Here is a 25,155-nt window from a genome sequence, read left to right as displayed (position 1 = left end):
TCGTTTTCTTGTCCCAGCACTTAGTGGAAGTGGTGACTGGAAGTCGTGGAGGCATCTGTGTGCAAGGGAGGACAGGCGGGTGTTGGGTGCTGATGTTAGGGGCATGTTGCCCAGGGTTGGTGCTTAAGTTTGGGGCATGCAGCCCAGGGCAAATGTTGATGCAGGGCGAGGCTGGGGGGTGGGTCAGCGTGTTGGGGGCGCGCTTTGGGCGGGTGCCCGGGGTGGGGAGGCGGGCCGGTCCGCGTCAGGTGCATGCCGGCGTCATGGGCTCATTACAGTGAGGCGCTGGAGGGAGGCAGCGGTGCAGCAGCAGTGGAATGCGAGCGGGTGAGGCCAGAGCACAGGTCGGCGGGCAGCAACAGTAGCAGCAGCAGCAGTAGTAGCAGACGTACACACACACACACATACATACACCTCTCGCCCTCATGGAGAAGCGCTACTTCAGCATGGCCGAGGTGGAGCAGCACGCCTCGGCCGAATCCTGCTGGATCGTCCACGAAAACCGGGTGTACGACGTGTCCGCCTTCATCCCGCGGCACCCGGGCGGGCAGCAGCTGCTTGTTCAGCGGGCGGGCAGGGACGTGAGCCGGGACATGGAGGGGCCGCCTCACCGCCACAGCACCAACGCCCGCCGCTGGCTGCAGCAATACTACATCGGGGAGTTGAGGCGTGAGGATGACCAGGGAGAGGAAGAAGAGCTGGAACAATTCAGCCAGAAACAGCAGGTAAGGGATTTGTATTAATTTTAAAAAAAGTTATGAGGTCCACTATGAACATTGTCACTAATGTTCCTCTCTCCTTTCCCATTCCTCCCAACCCCATTCCTTCTGGGGTTCCCTTACAAATCCACTTCCAAATTACACTTTGTACAATGTTATCTTTCTGAGGGAATGACATTTCCGAGGTCGGATTGACACTTTATTTCAAAATTATTAACTCGCCCTCTTCCACTTCGCGCCACAAAGTAACGCAAATATGGATTAGTAAGTAGCAAAAAGTAAACAGTCTGTCCATGTGGGGCAGCGCTGGCGGTGACTGCAGAGAGATGGGTTAACATTGGCACAGCTGGTGTGTGTGTACGTGTGTGTGTACCTGTGTGTGTGTGTGTACGTGTGTGTGTACGTGTCTGTGTGTGTACCCGTGTGTGTGTACGTGGATGTGTATCTGTGTGTGTACCCCTGTGTGTGTGCGTACGTGTGTGTATCTGGGTGTGTGTGAGAGGGTTTACTGGGGAGGAACGCAACTGAAGTAGTGCACTTCTGTAAACAACACACACTGGAACTCCAGTCTAGTTCTTTGTAACCTTTCGAGACCGTCAGCATGTTATTTATTTTTTGTTGTTGTTGTGCGAATTAAAAAAAAACTCGCACCTGCTACAGAGTATCTGGAACGGGACGGGTCCAGGCTGCGTGTGGGGAAATAGACTAGAGGGCGAGCTTTCCTGAGCGCTCTCGCTCTCGATCAATGCAGATGTTTGAAACATAAATTAAGTGGGCGAGCGAGTTTTGATTTGAATTCTCAGACCGAAAGTATCTCGTCGTGGGGAATAAAAACTTAGGCATGTGATTCAGAGAAAAGGGGAAATTGGTTAAAAGCAGCATTACATAGCCATGCTCTGGGACGAGTGGATCTGCACTTGTTCGTACTGTGGAGAAACAGGTGCAGCAAAAAGCTGCGTTTTATATGAAAGGGCGTTGACTGGTACAACTAAACCGGTTCAGCAAGTACGTGGGGCCCACGGTTTACATTTAGTTTTCCCTTCCTTTCGTTGTCCCCGTCAAGTTTTTTTTTGTAATGGGAGGGAAAGGATAAGGAGAAGAAAGATATAAAACACTTTTTAAATTGCCGTTTCGGAATCGGCGGTATCGAAATTACAAAGCAAAATCTAGGATCTGGTCACAGAACTGCAACTGTAAGGAATTGGTGTCAAGGGTCGTGGGCTAATTCTAGTTTGATTAAATGTAGTGTCGCTGTGTTATAGTTGAGTTGTTTGCAAATCTAGGTGCAAAAATTGATTCCCAGTATTTACCTTGTTATCTCTCGCCTTAGTTCGTTATACTTTTATTGCAGAGCGAATTTTAACACGGGGTCTGTATGATTAAGGTCTTTTGATATTGATGTAGTTAGACGATTAGTGTATTTTTCCAAATTGATTAAAACTGATAATAATTGCATATACAGATTATGATATAAAGCTTTTATGGGTACCACATTCTTCCTAAATTTGCAGGTATTTTCTCTTGGGTATCCAATTCCGAACTTTACAATTAACTCTTACATTTTTTTTTTCAGGCAGAGCATTGAAAATTGTCTTAGTGATTGCTATTTTAAGTGTCTTTCTTTTTGTACTTGGGTTATTGGCACTTTAGTTGCTGTAATTAGATTCCCATATATTCCCCGCATTATGTCCCTTTGTGATCACCCCTATCGAATCTGTTCCGCCAATGTTCAGGAGAAAATAATGCCATCTTCTCTATTTTAGTTAGTAAATTAATTCTGTGTTCCATCTGAGGCCTTGCCATGCTGTTTTCTTTTCTCTTCAGGTGAATTGAACCTGTTGCCCCAGCTGAGGCGTGGTTAAAGGCGCGGTTGACCGACAGAAGCTGCTCAGTGTCAATTAAAGCAACAGTCAACTGTTGGAATGTGTTTGAAGGCAACTTCCATGCTTTATTCCCCAATCCTTTACTGGTATTGTTAAGGAAGTTGCCTGTTTTTTTTTGTTGGTAACATTAAGGTTCTGCCACATTCAAGGGTTAATGTAAATCCAGGATTCTCCAAGCTTCTGCTTCTCAAAATGGGCGTATAGAAACATAGAAACATAGAAATTAGGTGCAGGAGTAGGCCATTCGGCCCTTCGAGCCTGCACCGCCATTCAATATGATCATGGCTGATCATCCAACTCAGTATCCCATACCTGCCTTCTCTCCATACCCCCTGATCCCCTTAGCCACAAGGGCCACATCTAACTCCCTCTTAAATACAGCCAATGAACTGGCCTCAACTACCCTCTGTGGCAGAGAGTTCCAGAGATTCACCACTCTCTGTGTGAAAAAAGCTCTTCTTTTATGGGTTATAGACGGTATGTCTGGTAAAATTCTGGTTATAGACGGCATTTCCTCATTGTTTCTATTGAAATTGTTGCACTACTGTGCCACAGATTTCTTCTGCGTGATCGGCCAATTGAAATCACATGAAACCCGCTTAAAGTAGTTGCTCTCCTTGCAATTGATATCTTTTGAAGTGTGTATGTGTACAAGGAATGATTCAGTTCAAACTCAGAAATCACTGTTGGCAGTGGGCCAAGATATAGAATGTATACTTAGACCAGCAGAAATAAAAGACAGGTTGTTTTTAATATAAAATGGAATGCAGCTCATCTGATAGGGAAAAATTGACATTTCAGATTGGTGACTTGTGAAAACCCATTGTTTCTGATCATTGCCATAGCGATTGCCATTTATTGCTATGACATAAACTCTTTATCCACAGATGCTGCCCGACCTGCTCAATATTTTTGTATTCTCAAATTTATTTTGCGTGACCTGCGTGAGTTTTCTCCGGGAGCTCGGGTTTCATCCCATGCTCAAGATGTATAGATTTGTAGGTTAATAGTCTTGGTATAATTGTAAATTGTCCCTAGTGTGTGTGTGTGGGATAGTTTGTGTGTGGGGATTGCTGTTCGGAGTGGCCTCGGTGGGCCGAAGGGTCTGTTTCCGCACTATATCTCCTAAAACAAAAGGCTCAGGGCAAGTTGCCATGAAAAGCTCACTGGACCATGTGGTGAAAGCTGTTGGACAGACGGTAGTAATTTGGTGACCTGTTGCTGCCTTTAGTAATGGAAATAAATGTCTAGAAGCATGATGGCATTGTTCTCCATTAGATATTTTCGCATTGCAACACTCTCCTCAAAATACTCAATTTGTAACTAAATTCAACAGTAAGAACATTTTGATGATCCCACAAAGATAAGAAGTGGAGCATATATACACACTTGTGCTAATGTAGAAACAAGGAACTACAGATGTGGTTTACAAAGAAGGACACAAAGTGCTGGAGTAACTTAGCAAGTCGGGCAGTATCCCTGGATAACATGGATGGGTGATGCTTTAGGTCAGGACCCTTCTTCAGACTGAGGTTGGGATCCTTCGGACCGAGTCAACAGTCTGAAGAAGAGTTCTGACCCAAAGCATCACCCCTCCATGATCTCCAGGGATGCTGCCTGACCCACTGAGTTACACCACTACTTTGTGTCCTTCTTCACTACTGCTGATGGCTGTGCCACATAAATTGTAACTGGTTCTAGAAAGCTTCTCGCTTTACTCTAAGTGTTTATTGTCAAGTATTTATTATCAAGTGCAAGTACAATGAGAACTCTTGCTTGCAGCAGCATTGCAGACACATAGACTCATTCAACAAAGGAACACATTATAAATGATCCAAGACAGTGGGGGGAAAAAAGGTATTAGTGCAAAAAAAAAATCGACATTCTAATTTTAAATAGTGCAAATAGATGATAGTTTTCAGACTTTTCTGGAATTTGATTTGAAAATGATAGACCAATAATTGAACATCCAGAACAAGGGGTCACAGTATAAGGATAAGGGGGAAATATTTTAGGACCGAGATGAGGAAAACATTTTTCACACAGAGTGGTGAATCTCTGGAGTTCTCTGCCACAGAAGGTGGTTGAGGCCAGTTCATTGGCTATATTTAAGAGGGAGTGAGATGTGGCCCTTGTGGCTAAAGGGATCAGGGGGTATGGAGAGAAGGCAGGTACAGGATACTGAGTTGGATGATCAGCCATGATCATATTGAATGGTGGTGCAGGCTCGAAGGGCCGAATGGCCTACTCCTGCACCTATTTTCTATGTTTCTATGTTATTGACTCCATTTTTCATTTGTAAAGCTACAAATATCTTGTAAAGAGCTTTGTTTTGCACGCTGTCCAATCAAACCTGATAATACTACACATACATATAATCAGGCGAAACTCAAGTACAATGGATAGAATGAGGGGAAAGGTAAAGTGCACAATATTATTCTCAGCATTGTGCCATAATTGTATCAGTGTCAAAGTTCAATGTCCGCAATGAAGTAGAGGAGAATTGGCGTCTGCTCTGTCTGCTGAAAGGCTGTTCAGAAGCCCGAATACAGAAAGGAAGAAGCTATTCCTGCATCTGGTGGCATTTGTTTTCAACCTTTATCTTCTACCCGATGGGAGAGGAAAGATGGAATAACCGGGTTGGAAATGGTACTTGATTCTATTGGCTGTTTTTCCAAGGCAGCGTGAAGTGCAGATGGAATCATTGGTGAGGAGTCTGCTCTGTGTGGTGGACTGGACGACATCTACAATGGCCTGCAATTTCTTGCGGTCTTGGGCAGAGCTGGTACCAAACCAAGCTGTTATTGCCTCTGCAAGATGCATCATGAACCTTGTCTGCTATTGCTTTACATTCTCCCCCTCCCTTCTGGCTTATCCGATAAAGTTAATGTTCTCTAGATGTTTGCATTTTTTTAACATAGATTTTGACTGCCACTCTTGCCATGTAACTCCAGTTAGTTGCTAAACCTTTCTCGGTAGGTGTGTTTCATTGTTCAACGATACAAGCATCTTCAGCCTTGTGGTATCAGCATGACACATCATTTTCCTGCCATTATATAATAGTGATGATTTATGTAGATATGGGCGTTTTACGCAATGATAAACATTTTCAAGTAATTACAGACTTTGATGTTCACCCAGGATTTCTTTTATCAGTTTGTTCTGGTAGAATATGCATTGTTAATGGCAAGTGGTGTCAGATGAAATGTCCTTTTGGCACTTGTTCTGTGATCAGTCTTGAATCACCTGATGTTACACCTATTGGGTGGGAGGATGTGATCTACAATGGCACTCCCTAAAACAGATTTGATTTCTTCACACACTCCAAAGATGTACAGGTTTGTAGGTAAATTGGCTTGGTATGAATGTAAATTGTCCCTAGTGTGTGTAGGATATTGTTAATGTGAGGGTATCATTGGTCAGTGTGGACTGAAGGGCCTGTTTCTGTGCTGAATCTTTAAACTGAAACTAAGAGAATGATCTCATCATTGCAAGTCATATAATGAAAGTTGTCCTGCCCCTACTTTCATGGGGCTGAGTGGTGTGATGAATTCCAAGTAATTTTCTGTTGCAACTGGACCTGTACATCCTATTTGTAGAGTGCATCCTCCACATATTGGAACAACCTGACAATAAATTGAGTTATTGGTAGGGTTTGCAGGGTGTCTGGTGTTTTATCCAGAGCAGGCAAATTAATTGTTCAAGCACAGATACCACCCCAAAATTGATCAAAGCCAAGAGTTGGTGTTCCCAGTTGTGAACCATTTTATCTCCTCTTACTGTTCCCATACCATTTCTTTCTGATCTTGACTGCCTCGATTGCTTGAGTGATGCCACATGCAAAGATGAAGAGCAGCAACTCTCATTCCACTTGGGTAGCTTCCAACCCAATGGTGTGAACACTGAATTCTCCAATTTCAAGATGTATTTGCTTTCCCCCCCCCCCTCCCCCCTGCCCTTTTCCACCTGTACCGATCCCTCCAGCTATACATTTCTCTCCTCTTCTTGCCTTATCTGACACAATTTTGTCTCCTTGTTACCTTGTGCCTTGAAAATAGTTTGCGTTAGGATCAGGCACCATCTATAGAGATTTTGAGTTCATGATATTTCATTTGAAATGTGAAAAAAGCATGGGTATTTGTTTGCAATTTATCAATGTTATTTATGTATCAGAAATTGTCCGTGGTGTGCTTGAATTCTTTGGTAAATATTTAATATGCATGTTTATTTATACAGGATTCAACTGGATAAATGTTCATTGGTATGAAACATGGAAGCTTTTGCAAACGGGTTTCTGTTTGGAATTTGAGTATGTAGAAAGTTTGCTCCTAAAATAGGATGTCGTGTTTAATTCAGTTAAGTGTAATTTACTAAACTAAAATGGCAGTTCGGCTGGGTAGAACACAAAGTGCTGGAGTGATTCAGGGGATCAAACCCTGGCTGTTTGTCTGATGGAGTTTTGACGGAGAGGCAGGCTGCAACTAGTTAATATTTTGGATGGGGATTGATAACTGACAGACAAAGTCAAACAACAAGTATCGGCCGAAAACTCACTCAACAAGAGTCAGATTATCTACCAATGGTAATTCTCCAGCAGCCCAAACGTCTGCCCTTGACCGGAAACTCAACTGGATTAGCCACTTGCACTGGTTGTGAGTAGATCAGAGGATGGGATATTCTGCAGGGAGTATTTTCTGTCTCTGCAAAGCCTTCGTACCATTTACAAAGCAAGCTGGGAATGGGTGGAATATTCTAGTTCAGCACAATCGAAGCTCAAACCATCCAGTGCAGCAGGCTGCTTGATTGTTATCAATACCCCCTCTAACATTCACTCTCCCCGACACCTCTATGGCTGCAAAACTGCCCTTTCCTCACAGTACCTTCCTAAAGCCACAACCTGCATCGCCAAGAAGGTGATAGGATCGGGTTTATGAAATTATCATCTGCAGACTTCCACTAATTTGCATGGGAAATAAATGATAACTAGGCATTCAAAGATACTATTTGTTGGTGGGGGGTGTGGATGAACATTCAGTCTTTTACTCTGGTCTGTTTGTACTTATTGGTTCATCTCTGAACCCCCCCCCCCCCCCCCCCCCCCCCCCCCCCCCCCCCCGCTGCTTTGTGACGACTGGGAGAACTTTGCACAAGGGTCCTGACCTTTATGCTTTCTAGAGTTGCTGCCTGAACTGCTCAGTTGGTCCAGCACCTTTTTAAGAAGTAAATTCCTGATTAGGTTGTAGTAAAAATTGTAAAATCCGCTTTCACCTTCACTGTCTTGGCAATTTTGTTTCTTTTTATGTTTTGACATGAGTTACTAAGTTACAGGAGCAGAATTAGGCTGTTCGGCCTATCATGTCTACTCTGCCATTCAATCATGGCTGATCAATTTTTTCCTCTCAACCCCATTCTCCTGTCTTCTCCTTATAACCCCTGACACGTGTACTAATCACCCAATTTTATTTGGGTGAATGAGGGCAAGGCGGTGGAACGATTTGAAGCAGAGCATGAAGATATTAATGAGCTAATTTAGGTGCAGTTGTTGGACCGCATTTCATTGTTGCAAAGAATCCACTTTGTCCTGGATGGGAGTCCTGGATAAGGCGATTGGATCAGTCACTATAGACCCTGTTATAGCTGAAGCAGTGGCTTTTGCTGAAAAGTGCCAAACCCCATCAATGAACCTTGAGCGAGCAGGCAGATACTAAATTCATAGTCGTAGATTCATGGAGGAGTATAGCATGAAAGTAGGCCCTTTGGCCCCAAATGTCCATCGCTCCATCAAACATTCATTTTGACGTTAATCCTCCCCTAACCTGTTTTACTCTTGCCGCCTTCTCTTCACTTCCCACCACTACCAATTACCACCACTACTGGCCAGTTAACCTACCAACCCACGTTATTACAATATACGGGAGGAATCCATAGCACCTGAAGAAAGAGGTGCAGCTAATAGAGCAGCTGCAGTAACCACAGTTCATTTCTGTTCTTCAATACTGTGTCTATGTGGAGTTTAGATGTTCCCTGTGACCTTGTGGGACCTTCAGGCACCATGGTTCTGACAAAGTTGTCAACAGTGCACATTGCTAAGGGTCCACGTGGACAATGAGCTCTATTCTGGGTGACTAAGATTCTGACTGCTTGAACCTATGGTGGCATTATATGGGGCACATGGATGATGTGATTTGGTAGTCTCGCCCCAGTATAAATGTGACAGACTTATTCTGTTCATTAGCTCAGGGACTGATGTATTTAGGGTTGTTGGCAGGAAGAGAAATTACTCTGGAAACAATGCGTGTGACCACACTTTCTGGGGCATCCATAGGTGCACTTGTGCAGAACTACATGCAGTGCCCCAAGATGACCCTGAACTTCCAGTATCTATAACTAATTCCCATTTCATTTCCAATTAGACCTTTGTCTCTAACCAACAGTGGAACAAATTTAGGAAGCGATAATAAGCTTGGACATTATAGTCCTGAAACAATGCAACTATAGTGCTTGACAATCCATTATTTCTCCCAAAAGCCATTGTCTTTCATTAGCCTTTTATCAGCAAGTGCCATCACCTAGTGCCACTCACTTCTTCCCAAACACTTAGTTGCAGAGCTTTCTGTTCTCCACCTGACTTTTTACTGCAAATTTTATTTCAGTATTTTTACAAAATGCTTTGGGTTGCAATTTCATCTGGTTGCAATTTCATCAACCCAAGACTATTCTTTCCATACAGATGTTGCCTGATGTGAATATTCCACCATTTTGTTTGGTCAATAGCAATGTTGCTGCTTTAAGATTGTTTGAAGAACTTATTGTTATTGAAAGTCAACCTTTTGACTTTCCCCACCGACCCTTTGACGAAAGGTTTTGTCAGATTTTTACATTTTTTTTTACATTTGATTGGGTTTATCATGATTAGAAGTCTGTGTAGATCTGTTATTTGAATTGCTTGAATATCAGTGGTTCTATAATGTGTTTGCTTCTCTGCAATGTGGCATCTTCATTTTAATCCAAAACTAAATGAGAGTGTGGACCCTTCAATGAAAGATTAGCAATAAATGTCCGGGTTGGTGTTTCCTTGTGCGGTGGATATTGCAACTTCAGGAGAAATGAATTGTCACAATATTGCAGCGGACGTGCACCGGGATCATGGTATGTGGTTACGACGATAGACAAGCCAAATGGGCTGCTTTGCTGCATGTTATTGTGCTGCATTTGTTATTGGAATCGCTCTCGTAGAAGTGTAGTGTTTTACACACTGGCACAGCTTATGGTTGCTGCCTCACAGAGCCTCAGACCTGGGTTCCATCCTGACCTTGGGTGTTGTCTGTGTGGCGTTTGCATGTTCCTTCTGTGATCACATGGGTGCTCTTGTTGCCTCACACATTCCAAGTGCATGCGGGTTGTATTGGCCAATGTAAATTGCCCATTGTGTGTAAGGAGTGGATGCATGTGGGATAGCATAGAATGAGTGTAAACCTGGTCAGTATGGATGTGGTGGGCTGAAGAACCTGTTTGCATGCTCTACTCTTTCAATCATTTACATGAATTTGCCCTGTGAATGAGGGAACACCTCTTTTTAATCTTCAAGCATGTAGCTGAGTCACTGACAACAGAATGCCAGTTATAGACCCGTCATTCCCACTGAGTTTGTTGAGCAGGCACAGTTAAATGTGATATTAATAGTGACTTCTGCAACCTTCGGGTAATATCTATGGCATCAACAGCCTTGTTTAATGTCGAGGGGAGACGGTCAACGTCCAGGTTCAGGAATAGCCACTTCCTACAGCCATTCAGCTATTAAACACTACAACCTCAAATAAGCTCTGAACTACATAGACCATTATTGTTATTATTGCACTATTAGCTTTTTACCTCTCTTATATTGTTTACATTGTACTGTTTACATATTCTGTTGTGCTGCTGCAGGTAAGAATTTCATTGTTCTATCTGGAGCAAATGACAATAAAACACTCTTGACTTTTGACATTGCCCGATCCTTGTGTCATGAAGATATGACTCACCACATAAACCAGTCTGAAGGTTGTCCAGATTTAGCCGCGTCATGGCATAAATCATTTCATTGTCAAGAGCTGCATATTGCAATCCACAATGCCCCTTTTTACGTTTTATGGGAGGAGGGTCATTGAAGTTGCAGCACTTTGAGTTTGGAATGCAATTTCTGAGGAAACTTTTTGGAAAGTGACATTTTGTTTCCTGACACAACTATCAAAAAAAATGCTGGAAGTACTCGGCAGCTCAATGCAGCATTGGATAGAGTGGATGTGGAGAGGATGTTTCCACTAGTGGGAGAGTCCAGGACCAGAGGTCAGAATTAAAGGACGTTCCTTTCGGAAGGAGATGAGGAATTTCAGAGAATTTCAGATGGTGGTGGATCTGTGGAATTCATTGCCACAGAAAGCTGTGGAGGCCAAGTCGATTGATATCTGCCTGGAAGGCAGAGATGGAGATTATTGATTAGTACGGGTGTCAGATTATGGGGAGAAGACAGGAGAATGAGGTTAAGGAAAGATAGATCAGCCATGATTCATTTGTGTAGTAGACTCTGTACCAAATGGCCTCCTTCTGTTCCTATAACTTATGAACTTATGAATATCTGTGGATGAAAATGGACTGACACTGTTGCATTTATGATGGATTTCTGTTTCTATTGATTTAAATTCTATTTGGCCAAGTGTGGCATTGTCAAAAATGATCTTTGCAGTTCTGATTTTTCTCTTTAGTCTAGTCTTTAGATTAACGTGTAAATTGGCCTGGAGCTAAGTAGCTCTTTAAGGGACCAAATCTGAGCAAGTGAGAAGATTATTAATTATTGTCACTCAAGTCATTACTGATGATATCTTCCGTGAATCAAGCCGGGCAGTATTTTGCCATCTTAAATTTATCCACCATGAGCAAGACAAGATGTTAAAATGGACAACTTTCCCCATTTTGTTGGGTAACAGAACTGTTTGCTGGAATGCCTATTAGTGCTGTTTTGGGCAGACTTGCATCTTGCCCACTCGACAGGTCTAGATGTTGAACTCTGCATTTTCATCTAAACAGGTTATCAACACAAATGTATTTGTTCTTGGTTGTAATATATCATTGAAGAAAATAGCATTGTCTCGTTAGCAGCTTGCTTCACATTGGGCAAGGATGCAAAGAATTGGCTTTCTATCAATTTAGAAAGCGCAGCAACAAATTCTCATCCCTTTTCACGTGGCAAACACTTTCCGTTGTGTATTAGGAATACTGTTAAAAAAAAAATACTGGAATTAAGAGGACGTAACTGAAAGCTAGGTTTGATTTATGTTCAAGAAACCACCTAAATGACACAGTGGGATAGGTTGGAATATTTGCTGTGCATGGAATTAATATTGGAATGATTCTGTTTTTGAATGAGCAAGTATAACAAAAGTGCCAATTTCCTGGATGATAGATATCAAGGAAGTTGTACTCCACAGAAAGATTTTAAAGTTAGTGAGAATTTTTGAGTAAACTTTGTTTGCCGAAGAAAAGGCTGAACCAGATTTGGAGTGTTTGTGGGCCGCGGAGATGCACGTTTGTTGTTTTATCTTTCCAGAGGAAAGTTACTTGACCGACATTGTCTTTATTCAGATTACTAAACGGTGCAATAATTGAACAAGTTCAAGAATCTTTTTTAGAGATGTTGCCACAGCGCGCTCTCTCTTGCGTTTATTTAACAACTGCATTTATTGAATCTGCAGCTTACTTGCCATCAGCTAGTGGCTCGCTCATATCATTTCAGCAAACTAATTTGAAAGCCTTACTCCAGTAAGCACATTTTTCACGCTGATTTGGGATTATGTTGCTAAGGAAGTGACTTTCGTTTGCTGTGGCTTCTTTTGGATTAGGGTGTTAAAAACATCCTTTATTCATGCAGGGAAAAAATGACGCTATTTGAAGAGCAGTGATCTTTTCCCTGAGACCCGTTTATACTGATTCATCAACTGACTCCATTCAGGTGGCTCCTGTGAAAGATTTGTGGGCTGTATGGTGATTTCGTTCTGGCAGCTCACGAAACACTTCATTCTAGGGTTTTTTAGTTTGGAGTTCCACCATGTGGTAAACCATCAGGTACTCTGTTTTTTATTTTCCCCTTATCTTAAAGACCTGTTGCTAGGTTCATTGACTACTGTAAGTTATCCCAAGTGTAAGTAAGTGGCAAGTGAACCAAAGATAAATTGATGGGGATGTAGCGAATGAGATGTAAGTCTACAGGGAAATGGAAGAACAGGACTGATACAAATGGTTTGTTGGAAGCCGGCATGGTCGTCGTGGGGACAATAATCAATGCCTCAGTAGTGAGTAAATAAGAGCTAACATTTTTGGGACCAGTCTTCAGAGCACTAAAATTAATATTTATTTTGTTTATGTAAATGTGTGCAGTGCAGATAATAGTTTGATAAATATTCTTAAAATGCAGTGGCAGCACTATCCTAGCTGCCTACTCTTTGAATAATGCTGGATATTGTCACATAGTTGATGATTCTGGTGCTTAACATTTGCCATCTCTTCCCGATGTTGGCGTTCTGTCTCTTGTCTCAGCAGACAAAAGCAACCTTTATCCATCTGCCCGCTGCAGTCGGCCTCTGAATTAGAGCCACTGTTGAAGTTGTTTACAGGCCCCTTGCAGATCACAGATTGGGCACCAATTTATTAAAATGGCCTTTATTTCAAAGACTGCGTCTTAAAAGAATCAATTGTGCTCTGCTTAAACCCATTCTTCATTTTTTGCTAAATTCCCCAATTTAAACCCCCCCCCCCCCCTTCCAAAGAATCAGCTCTGTTTTTGTCCCCGATGTGGGCGATGCTTTTCAAGCATCTGACAATGCACCAGTTGTAAGTCCTTCCATGTTATTCACTGTTTACTACTCTGCTATTCTGCAGTGGCTGGAGATATTTGAAATGGAAAATGCGTTTGTCTGAAAAGCATCATTCACATTATTTGGGACCCACAAGAAAATGCTAGAGTATTGAGCAAAAAACTGTGCTGAGGGAACTTAGGCGGGGAGAATGTGTTGGGCAACACCTGTGTGGAGGGAAAGGACCGATGACAATTTGTGTCGGCACTTCAGTGAGAACAGTCCCAACCTGAAATGTTGTCTGTTCATTCCCACTGCAGATGTTGCCTGTCCTGCTGAGTTCCTCCAGCACTGTTTTGCCCACAGTATTAACGCTGTTCACTCCAATAATCAATTTCTGTACTAATTTGGGTTTGTTTTCCTCATGTGTGCTATTTTTCTAGATGAGCCTCAAAGGTGTATTTAATTTGATATTCATGGACCTATCCACGAGTACTCTAGTACATTTATTTTCTTTGCAGTTAAAACCAACCCGATGTTCCTGCTATGTCCACAGAATCGGAGTTGAACACATTAATTTTCTGCCTTCCTCATGAACCTTCTCGAGGTTGAGCCCAGATACTTTCGTTCACGAAATTTTGTTCAGACCGAAAGGTCTTAATGACAATAAAGGAGACTTTGACTTTGACTTGAATCGAGCAAGCAGCTTGGTGGGAAAAGCAGATTTGTTTCCCCAATTGAGTGACAAACCAAATTTTACAATGGTTGAAGCATAGCTGCTTTGATTGTGAAAGTGGCTTTTTTTTCAAGTCTTTCCCATCTGTTTGCTGTATCTGCATTAACTTTGTTTTATCAGACCAGTCCGAACATGACTAGTTTCTCAGTTTAAGCAACATTCTGGTGTATTCTTACTACAAGAGCAAGCGATTTATGAGAATTCCACCATTGTTTGTTCTTCCACATCTAATGACCCTCAATAGATTCCAGCATGTTTATATTAACTTGCCATGTGCTAACTGGTTTGCAATTCCCAATGTTACGTCCCGCCTTTCACTAATCAGTCTAAGTTCCATTTACAGTGGATATTCTAGAATTGAGGGCATTTGAAAGATCTCAACTCTGGGTAACCATATTTACCGAGCCTTAATGTACGCTAGGATGTTCAATCTGAAGAAGGGTTCAGACCTAGAATGTCACCTATTCATGTTCTGCAGAGATGCTGCCTGACTTGCTGAATTACTCCAGCACTGTTTTACTCCAGAGGAGATGAGCGACAGATGGCGCAATGGGCTAAGTGTTCGGCTGGCGACCGGAAGGTAGCCGGTTCGAATCCCGCTTGGAGTGCATACTGTCGTTGTGTCCTTGGGGCAAGACACTTCCACCCACCTTTGCCTGTGTGTAAATGTAATGTAATTATGTGAAGCACTTTGGGGTCAATGCAAGTTGACTAAAAATGTGCTATATAAATAAGATTATTATTATAGGATTTGTTTGCTTTTGGTTTTCCTGTATCTTTAAAAGTAAATGTCCTTGTGTCTTTTATTCATTATTATAAATGTCAGTAGTTATCTTAAATTTAAACCGGTGGTGCTTTGTTTATTTCACACCAATCAACACATGATTTGGTTCAGTCTAAAAAGGGCAGCACAGTGGCACAGAGGTAGAGTTGTTGCCTTACAGCGCTTGGAGACCCGGGTACGAACCCGACTACAGGTGTTGCCAGTGCGGAGTTTGTATGTTCTCTCTGTGACCGCGTGGGTTTTCTCAGCGATCTGCGGTCTCCTCCCACACTCCAAAGGCGTACAGGTTTGAAGGTCAATTGTATACATTGCCCCTAATATGTGTAGGATAGTGTTGATGTACGAGGATTGCTGGGTGGCATGGACTCTGGGCCAAAGGGCCTGTTTCCGTGCTGTATCTTTAAACTAAGCTAAAAATTTGAAAGAGCACTTTAAAACTACTAGCAAAATGTCTCAAGCCACACGCATAACATTCAAAACAAAGTTGACACCAAGCGATACAAATTTACTGCATGCATGCTGAATCTTTATAAAAAGTTGCTTTTTTTAGGAAGCATGTTGATTGCCTACCAGTCATTAGTGATTAGAAAATCCCGGATGATTGATGGCCGAATTGGAAAGGCAAGAGTTATTTTGTAGGCCGCAGTAACGTTAAGTTGCAATTTCATTTAAATACAATGGGTAAGGTGAGAGTCAACTATCAGCTGATGTAGATCATTGTATAAGTAGGGATGACCAAACAAATCTTGGGGGGAGGGGGTGTGAGATCAAAGGATTTTAACCAACAAAAAATAAAATGCAATAAAATAATCAAGCGGTAACACTCATAAAGGGATTTAATTTGCAGATGGACCATAAATTGGGATTACTGTAAATTGTGGTTTCATGATTCATGTGGACACTGGGCCAAATGGTCTGTTTCCATGCTGTATCACTTTTTGACTTCTTTTAGCATATACACAAGAGGAAGCTATAGAGTTCGGGGATAGGGCCACAGTACGTCTCGACCAAGGATTGTTCGACGTACCCAACAAAGAGGCAAGTATAGCTGGGGCCCATGCGTGTGCCCATAGCCACGCCTTGTATTTGGAGGAAATGGGAGGAGTCAAACGGAAAGTTATAAGGGTAAGGACCAGCTCCGCTAGGTGGAGGAGAGTATCAGTAGACGGGGATTGGTTGGTTCTCCAGTCGAGGAAGAAACTGAGGGCTTTGAGACCCTCCTGGTGGGGGTGGAGGTGTAGAGTGACTGGACATCCATGGTGAAGATGAGGAAATGGGGGCCTAGAAAGCGGAAGTCCTGGAGTTGACGAAGAGTATGTGAGGTGTCTTGTACATAGGTAGGGAGGGATTTAACCAGGTGGGGGGAGGATAGGATGGAGAATGTGGGAAATAAGTTTGGTAGGACACGAACAGGCAGAAACAATGGGTCTGCCAGGACAGTCAGGTTTGTGGATTTTGGGGAGAAGGTAAAATTGAGCCGTGCGGGGCTGGGGAACGATGATGTTGGAGGTTTGGGAGGGCAGGGAGCTGGAGTTGATGAAGTCAGTGATGGTGCTAAAGATAGTTGCCTGGTGCTTGTCTGTGGTACTGGAGAACACCACAGACAAGCACTGGCGAGCTTACTGATCACAAATGGACTGGCAGGCCAAGGAAGACCTCCACAGCTGATGACAGATGAATTCTCTCTATAATAAGAAAAATCCCCAAACACCTGTCCGACAGATCAGAAACGCTCTTCAGGTGTGGATTTGTCAATCATCACCTTCCGCAGAAGACTTCATGAACAGAAATACAGAGGCTACACTGCAAGATGCAAACCACTGGTTAGCTGCAAAAATAGGATGGCCAGGATACAGTTTGCCAAGAAGTACTTAAAAGAGCAACCACTTCTGGAAAAAGGACGAAGATTAACAAGTATTAGCGATGACAAGAGCAATGTATGGAGGAGAGAAGTAACTGCCCAAGATCCAAAGCATACCACCTCATCTGTGAAACACTGTGGTGGGGGTGTTATGGTCTGGGCATGTATGGCTGCTGAAGGTACTGGCTCACTTATCCTCATTGATGATATATTCTGAAGAATATAGACACATCCTATCTGCTCAAATTCAAACAAATGCCTTAAAACTCATTGGCCGGCGGTTCATTCTACAGCAAGCCAATGATCCCTAACGTACTGCTAAAGCAACCAAGGAGCTTTTCAAAGCTAAGAAATGGTCAATTCTTGAGTGGCCAAGTAAATCACCCGATCTGAACCCACATGAGAATGCCTTTTATATGCTGAAGAGCAAACTGAAGGGGACTACCCCCCCAAAAAACAAGCATAAGCTAAAGACGGCTGCAATACAGGCCTGGCAGAACATCACCAAAGGAGACACCCAGCTACTGGTGATGTCCATGAATCGCAGACTTCAACCAGTCATTGCATGCAAAGGAATGCAACAAAATACTAAACATTTTATTTACATGACACTGCTGTGTCCCAAACATTATGGTGCCCCGAAATGGAGGGGGGGGGGGGGGGGGGGTAATTTCTACATGGTAAAACCAAAACGTATAAAAATGACCTTTATTAAATCTGACAATCTGCTCTTTAACCACGTGTGTTTTTTTTCCTATTCCAAATCTCAAATTGTGGAGTACAGAGGCAAATAAATAAATGATGGATCTTTGTCCCAAACATTATGTTGATCATCTGCAGCCTGGTATTTCCCAGATAGTTGCAATGCAGAGTGAGGGAGTTGGTGGTGAGATACGGGTGTGGATGGGATGAAAGACTGGATTAAGTCTCAGTGTTTTAGCATTTCTGCAGAGCTATACAAAGAAAGGGGAATAGGGCAGATTGGGAAGGATACATGGTTGAAAATGAAGGTGCTGGCAACTTAACAAACTGGCGTGTTTTTTAATGATGCTAAGGTGTGAACTGCAGATGTAAATGATACCAAGAATAGATCGTTGGTTGATACAGGAAATATTGTAGGTGAGGAAAGAATACTCATTGCAGGTTGTTTTTTTTTAATCTGTTTATGACTAAGTAAGAATGGGTCTGAGCCACTGATTTGGGATGTTATTTAAGCTTCAAAGCTGTAGTTGGTGGGAAACTGTTTTTGCTTGAGATGGTCTGGAACAAAACATTGTGGTAAGATATAGAATGCCTAAAGCTGCCTTGGTGCATAGATCAAGACTAGTACCACGGCAGCATGAAAAATAAACTTGGGTGATGTAATCTGTATTCATAAAATGTTGGTCACGCTTGATATAAAGGTTCAAAGGTCAGTTTATTGTCACATGTACCAATTAAAGTACAGTGAAACTTGAATTACCGTGCAGCCATACTTAAAGCAACAAGCCACACAACTACACAAGTTAACATAAAGATCCACCACATATGCAGCAGTCAATTGGATGAAATATGTTCCAAAGCAGTTAAACTGGGAGATGTAGGCGCTGTTTGCAGTAATTTAACTCGACTACAAGGTCCTCTCATCTTCCCTGGACTACTGCTGAGAAGTCAATGATTTGCAAATTTTGGTCGCATGAAATGAGGAATCTTTTGAGCAGATTAGAGTGTGATTAACATCCCCGGATATGTAGGTGCAGATTTTACTTAACCGAGATAAGCATTTACAAATTCTAGTTTCGTATGTGATCATCATTTTATAACCTTTGTGCTGCATACCGTGTGTATAACTTTACGTGGGGCAACTTGGTGTGATTGCTGTTCAGTTGGCTTGGTGCTGTCATTGTGGCTGGATGCTGAATTCAACTGATGCCCGGAAAGGGGGAGTCAAGAGAGGTTTCTGGTTCATTATGCACTTCCTTCAATGTTACCAGTGTTTGTGTTGGCTGTGCTGTTTGCATCAGATTTAGTTTGATCCTGTAGTAATTATCATTGTCCATTCACCTACTGTGGCTATGCTTGTTTACTAATTGCACTGCAGACATGTATTCTAACATTTGGTAAATTAGGTAGTTGGATTGTATTATATAAAACTGCCGGATTGTATTATAAAACTGCCTTCACTTTCGCTCGGTGGGCAGAAGCAATCTATTTGATGCTGTAATGCTCAATTCAGAAAGCATAATGGCTTGTTTATGTGGCTTGTTTGACCCTTTTTACTAAACATGGGCAATTGTACGTCCAAGATAATGGCCCATAGAGACTTGCAGCACAGAAATAGGCCTTGAAGCTTGCAGAATCATCAAGCATATGAACACTCAAAATGCTGGAAATTGTGGACAAATCAATAGTTAACTTGTCAAGTTCCAGATCCGTGCTCTCTATCTGCAACAAAGGTTATAAAACATTCTCTCTCCTGCAGATGAAGTCTTACTTGCTGAACGCTTCCAGCATTTTCTGATTTTCAGATTTCAAACATTTTTACAATCATTCTTTGGTGTATTAATCCCTATTTTATTCTCCCTACTTTCCCATCATCTCTTCCCCTTACCCTGAAATCCAACGCTCACCTAGTTGGGACAGTTTACATTCTCCACCTAAACACTGGCCTTTGGGATAGACACAAAGCTGGAGTAACTCGGCGGGTCAGGCAGCATCTCTGTAGAAAAGGAATAGGTGACGATTCGGCTTGAGACCCTTCTTTACTCCGCTGAGCTACTGTAGCTTTTTGTGTCTATCTTTGGTTTGAACCAACATCTGCAGTTCCTTCCTACACATTAATCTTTGCGATGTGGGAAGCAACAGGGGAATATGTACAAAATGAGATCCGGATCATCTTGGAGTGACTGGAGCTGTGAGACAGTAGTTCTACAATCACTCCAATCTGGATTTGAATGATTACCTGTGTGACATTTTTCTAATTTGGGTGTGTGTGAAGGATGCAGAAAATACAGTGTGTACTCTGCATCCTCAACGGCTAAAATTGATCAATAGAAAACTATTAGAACAGCGCTACTAGCTTGGTGGGGTTTACTTCATTAGTTTATCTCCACTTATGAAGTAAGGTTTTGCTGTGATATAAACAATGTGGTCTGGATGCTGGGTTGCTTTCAGGGCTAGGTAAAGAACATGTACCTGGAAGAAACATTTTAATTTTGTGTTGTCCTGACTTTGGATTGCATGGCCATGAAGTTGACCATCTCCAGTCCACCATTGGTCTTGGGTCTTCTGAGGCAAAGTATTTTGGATCGCGATCCTGTCCTTACACAGAGCTTGTCCACTGCACTAGCCTCCAGGCAACAATGATCCCCTACCCACCTGTATGCTTCAAAGACCACCTCCAACAGGCACTGCAAGGTACCACTGCGGTGTGTTTCCACAGGCAGTGCCTAACACAAGGCTCTTGGAACAGTGTTCAGTCATGGCAAAGGATTACCAGAGCGACAAAAATTCAAAATTCTCAACACTTCAGGGGGAGGAAATATAACACTCACAAACTTGTGGGATTCTTCTCCCATGACAATGTGCAAATCCTGTGATGGTCTCAGCAGCCATCTCTGTGGAGGCCATGTCGCTGGATATTTTTATGGCAGAGATTGACAGATTGTTGATTAGTCAAGGGCCGGTCCCATCAGCATGCGCCTGCATGTGGTGAGCGCGACCAAACCGGAAGCGGGGGCCGCGCGGAGGTCGAGTGAGTGACGTGAAGTTCGAGCAATGTCCGCGGGAAGTTTGTCCGTGACGTACGGCGTCAAGACGCTGCGCACGCCCGTCGAGGCAGTGCGTACGGCTTCGAGGCGGCTGTGGGCCGGCAGGCCATTGCCGCGCGGGATTTTTGAACACGGTCAGTTTTTCGGAGCCCCGCGTGATGTCGGGACCAGCTCCGCACAACCCCATATGGCTCTGGCAATCGAAGTGGGACCGGCCCCGCGAGGCCGTACGGCTCTAGCGACCATGTTGGGTTGTGTTTGCCGCATGGAGTCGCATGCTCATGGGACAGGCCCTTAAGGGTGTCGGGGGTTATGGGGTGAAAGCAGGAGAATGGGGCTGAGAGGGAAAGATAGATCAGCCAGGATTTAATGACACTTGATGGGCCAAGTGGCCTACTTCTGCACCTGGAAACAATGAACCCAGAACTGACATGGAAATAAGTCATTGGAAGATTGTTCATTAAGACATTTATAAAATTGAAAATTGATTGGTTTGGGGCTTCAATTATATTTTTGGTTCCATGTGCAGAACATTTTGTGATCCTTGTTTCTAAAGTGCTTCTGTGCTCATCTCAAAGAAAGCTTTCCAACACTGCCAGGATATTGTGCCAGGAAAGAGCCTTTACAATGGATTGCAGGATTCTTGAGTATTTGGTTAATGCTATCATTTGCAAGTCTGTTTCTTACTGGATGTTTTATGGAATTTTTAAAGTATGCATAAAGTAAAAGTTAGTGGAGAATGCAGTGGGTGTGTTCACACCCTAGTTCTGGTATGCATTTGTTTTCTAATCGGTTTGAAAAAGCCAGTTTGGTTTGTGGGTCTCCAAAAATTCCAAACATTTAATTGAACTGTATAAACATCCATCATTTGAATTGAAGCTAGTATTGATCCCGTATAAATATATAAATAGTTTTGTTGCCCTGTGTAAACAACTCTCTCTCTGTGATGGGAAATATTTCAATCTTGGTGATAATGATGGTTTACATTCTTGTCAATACTATTCCTCCATTGCATCATTCTAAAAAAATTGTTACTTGTCAAGGTAGACCCTATGTTGCTTTATAAAGGGCCATTGTTCACTTTTCAAAGGGCAAGGGATGAGGCGGGAAACAGTTTATGGCCTGGTAATTGTGTGTTCATTCAAGTTTACTTTAGAGATACAGTGCAGAAACACCCCCTTCGGCCCATCAAGTCTGCACCGCCTAGCGATCCAGATACACTAACACTATCCTACACATATAATTGTACTAAGCCAATTCGACTACAAACCTGCACATCTTTCGAATGTGGGAGGAAACATGAGCATCCAGAGAGAACCCACGCAGGCTGCGGGGCAGAAAGTACAAACACTGTAGTGACAAAAGCCGCGGTCAGGATTGAGCCTGGGTTTCTGGCGCTGTAAGGCAGCCACTGCACAACCATGCCAACAGCCATTAATGGTTTTGTTTAAGCAATGTTTTGGACGGTCTCTCAGTTTCGGCAATTTACTACTACACATTTGGTGTTCTGAAGTGACTAATGACTTCTTTCTACGCCAGATCCAGAGACTCTTGAGACCAAGTGTTGGCTATGGATGGAATGTGTAGGATACATGGAAAACAAACGATCCATCTCCGCATGCTCCCAAGCCAGTTAACTTACAGACCTGTACGTCCATGGAGTGCTTAGTGGCTTCTCAAGGGTATGTCTGTCAGTTCGAGCAGCATTGACGAGGGATTCCTAAGCTGATGTTGCAATGAGAACTGAGTCTCATTGATCAGGATGTTGCCAGATGGATGATATCAGTAGATAGACGCAAAACGCTGGAGTTACTCAGAGTCAGGCAGCACCTCTGGAGAAAAGGAATAGGTGACGTTTCAGGGTGAGACAAGTTCTTCTTACTCAGTAAAGATAGATACAAAATGCAGGAGTACCTCAGCGGGTCAGGCAGCATCTCTGGAGGAAAGGAATAGGTGACAATCCAGGTCAAGACCCTTCTTCAGATGATATCAGTAGTTTGGCTATGTGAATTTAGAGGATTTTGTGTGGGTGGTGTTGGTAATACTTTTCCATTACTTCTGACATGCTTGTTGCAAATTCATGTATCTGATAGAGAATGGAGACTGCTGCTACTTGATACCAGTTTTAAGATCTTTGCCTTCAAATCCATGTTGATGGTGTTGCATTTCATAATTGCTTTCTTTACCAGCTGTGACGTGATATTGATTCCTACACATCCTCTGTTCTGGACTTTATAAACTCCACCATCAATAGTGTCACCTCCCTCAAACGGGTGACCATATTCCCGAATCGGAAGCCATGGATGAACAGCGAGGTCAGGCTACTGCTGAAAGCACGGGACACCACTTTCAGGTCAGGCGATGCTCGAGCCTACAGTTCATCCAGGGCTAACCTGAAGAGGGGCATCAAGAAGGCCAAGCACAGCCATAATCTCAGGATTGAGGAGTACTTCAACAACAACTCTGACCCCCGACGCATGTGGCAAGGCATCCAGGCCATCACGGACTATAGACCCTCCGACACCACCCCCACATCCAGCGACACCTCCTTCCTTGAGGAGCTTAACCAACAGACCCCAGTCTGTTAGGTTAGACAAGCACACCTCTTCAACCCTCACCCTGAACACCGGTGTTCCACAGGGCTGTGTGCTGAGCCCCCTCTACTCCCTCTTCACCTATGACTGCACACCTGTACATGGTACTAACACCATCATCAAATATGCAGATGATACAACGGTGATTGGCCTCATCAGCAACAACGATGAGTCGGCCTATAGGGAGGAGGTCCAGCTCCTAGCAGCATGGTGCGCTGACAACAACCTGGCCCTTAACTCCAAGAAGACCAAGGAGCCCATTGTAGACTTCAGGAAGTCTAGGGGCGGCACGCACATCCACATCAACGGGACGTAGGTGGAACACGTTTCCAGCTTCATGTTCCTGGGGGTCAACATCTCCGATGACCTCTCTTGGACTCACAATACCTCAACTCTGGTCATGAAGGCTCACCAGCGTCTCTTCTTCCTGAGGAGACTAACGAAGGGCCATCTGTCTCCTCAGATTCTGGTGAACTTCTACCGCAGCACCATCGAGAGCATCCTTACCAACTGTATCACAGTATGGTATGGCAACTGCTCTGTCTCCGACCGGAAAGCACTGCAGAGTGTGGTGAAAATTGCCCAACGCATCACTGGTTCCTCGCTCCCCTCCATTGTGTGTCCAAAGCAAGCATTGTCTGCGAAGGGCGCTCGGCATTGCCAAGGACTGCTCTCACCCCAACCATGGACTGTTTACCCTCCTACCATCCGGGAGGCGCGACAGGTCTCTCCGTTGCTGGACCAGCGGGTCCAGGAACAGCTTCTTCCCTGCGGCTGTCACACTACTCAACAATGTACCTCGGTGATTGCCAATCACCCCCCCCCCCCCCGGGCACTCCTCCCACTGGAAAAACACTATGACTGTATGCATGTAAATAGATTTATTTATTGGAATCTATGTCGTTCTTCCAGGGAGATGCTAACTGCATTTTGTTGTCCATGCACTGTACACTGACAATGTCAATTAAAGTTGAATCTGAATCTGAATATCTTATAATATGCAAACTAATGTAGGTTTTCCAGGCTTTCATCGTGGATCTGGTTATCAGGGTGGGGTGGTGTTATATAGCAGGAGGAAGTTGAAGAACTTTGGTCTTTCGGAAGGATATGATATGGTTTTTGATCTTTGAATGGAATTTAGGGGACGTGCCTGCCAATTACAATGACTAATTAGCCAATAAATGTTAATCTGTAATAAATACTCCTTGGACATATCAAACATCAGGCAATAGAGATGGCAGATGACATTCATTAATTCTACTTATTCATGCCAAAAAGCTTATTTCTACGGGCATGAGATCTCCAGGACTCTTTCCCCCATCTCAATTGTAAATTGTGTTGAGGTTACAATGTTAGAGCAACTCGGTCTGATTTTATTGTTGCAGATGTAGAATCCAATAACAAGTGTATTGGTAAATAAAGAATTCCCTATGGTCCATTCTAAGTCCATGGAGCATAACATGTTCCCAATGGGGACTGTTTCTGTTGAGCAAATGTAGGTGAGGGGGTGGGGAAGTGCTTTAGCACAGGTGACAGCTTGCTGTTCACACTGCTGGGCCAGATGGGACCATTCAGGCAGCTGGATAGGGCCCACTGGTTGCTTTTGGTTCCAAGTTGGTACTCCAGTTATCAAAAGCCATTTCATCCAAAAGCCTGGATGAAATGCACAGCAAATTGAAAGTTGATATTCTATGTAAACAGTACTTTTGATCGGGTGCACATCTTGTACATTTACTCCTTGAATACTGTTGTTGATGTTGCGTTCGGGAGAGACTTTAGTTTTGAGAAGTGATCCTCTTTATTTATTTTTTTTAAAAAGGATATGACTGGTTTGCTTAAATGAAAAGTGCAACTGAAGATCATAAGTTCAAGGAGCAGAATTCAGTCCATCGAGTCTACTCCACATTCAATCATGACTAATTTATCTTTCCCTCTCAATCCTATTCTTCTGCCTTCTCCTCATTACCCTTGACGCCCAGACTAATCTGGACACATGGTCTGAG

At 43.2% G+C, this 25,155-nt stretch overlaps 1 protein-coding gene across 1 annotated transcript in view; it reads left to right on the top strand.

Annotated features, from left to right (window-relative positions):
* The first annotated feature begins 303 nt into the window (after positions 1-303).
* fa2h (fatty acid 2-hydroxylase) overlaps positions 304-25,155 on the top strand; it is a 79,801-nt gene continuing 54,949 nt past the window's right edge. The window contains exon 1 of the mRNA XM_055648578.1: positions 304-725. Coding sequence (XP_055504553.1) covers positions 426-725 — 300 coding nt within the window. The 5' untranslated portion in view covers positions 304-425. The remainder of the gene's footprint in view (positions 726-25,155) is intronic.

Source organism: Leucoraja erinacea, chromosome 17 (genome assembly GCF_028641065.1).
Source record: "Leucoraja erinacea ecotype New England chromosome 17, Leri_hhj_1, whole genome shotgun sequence".
In the NCBI taxonomy this organism is placed as follows: Eukaryota; Metazoa; Chordata; class Chondrichthyes; order Rajiformes; family Rajidae; genus Leucoraja; species Leucoraja erinaceus.
This window is presented reverse-complemented; position numbering and strand designations above follow the sequence as displayed.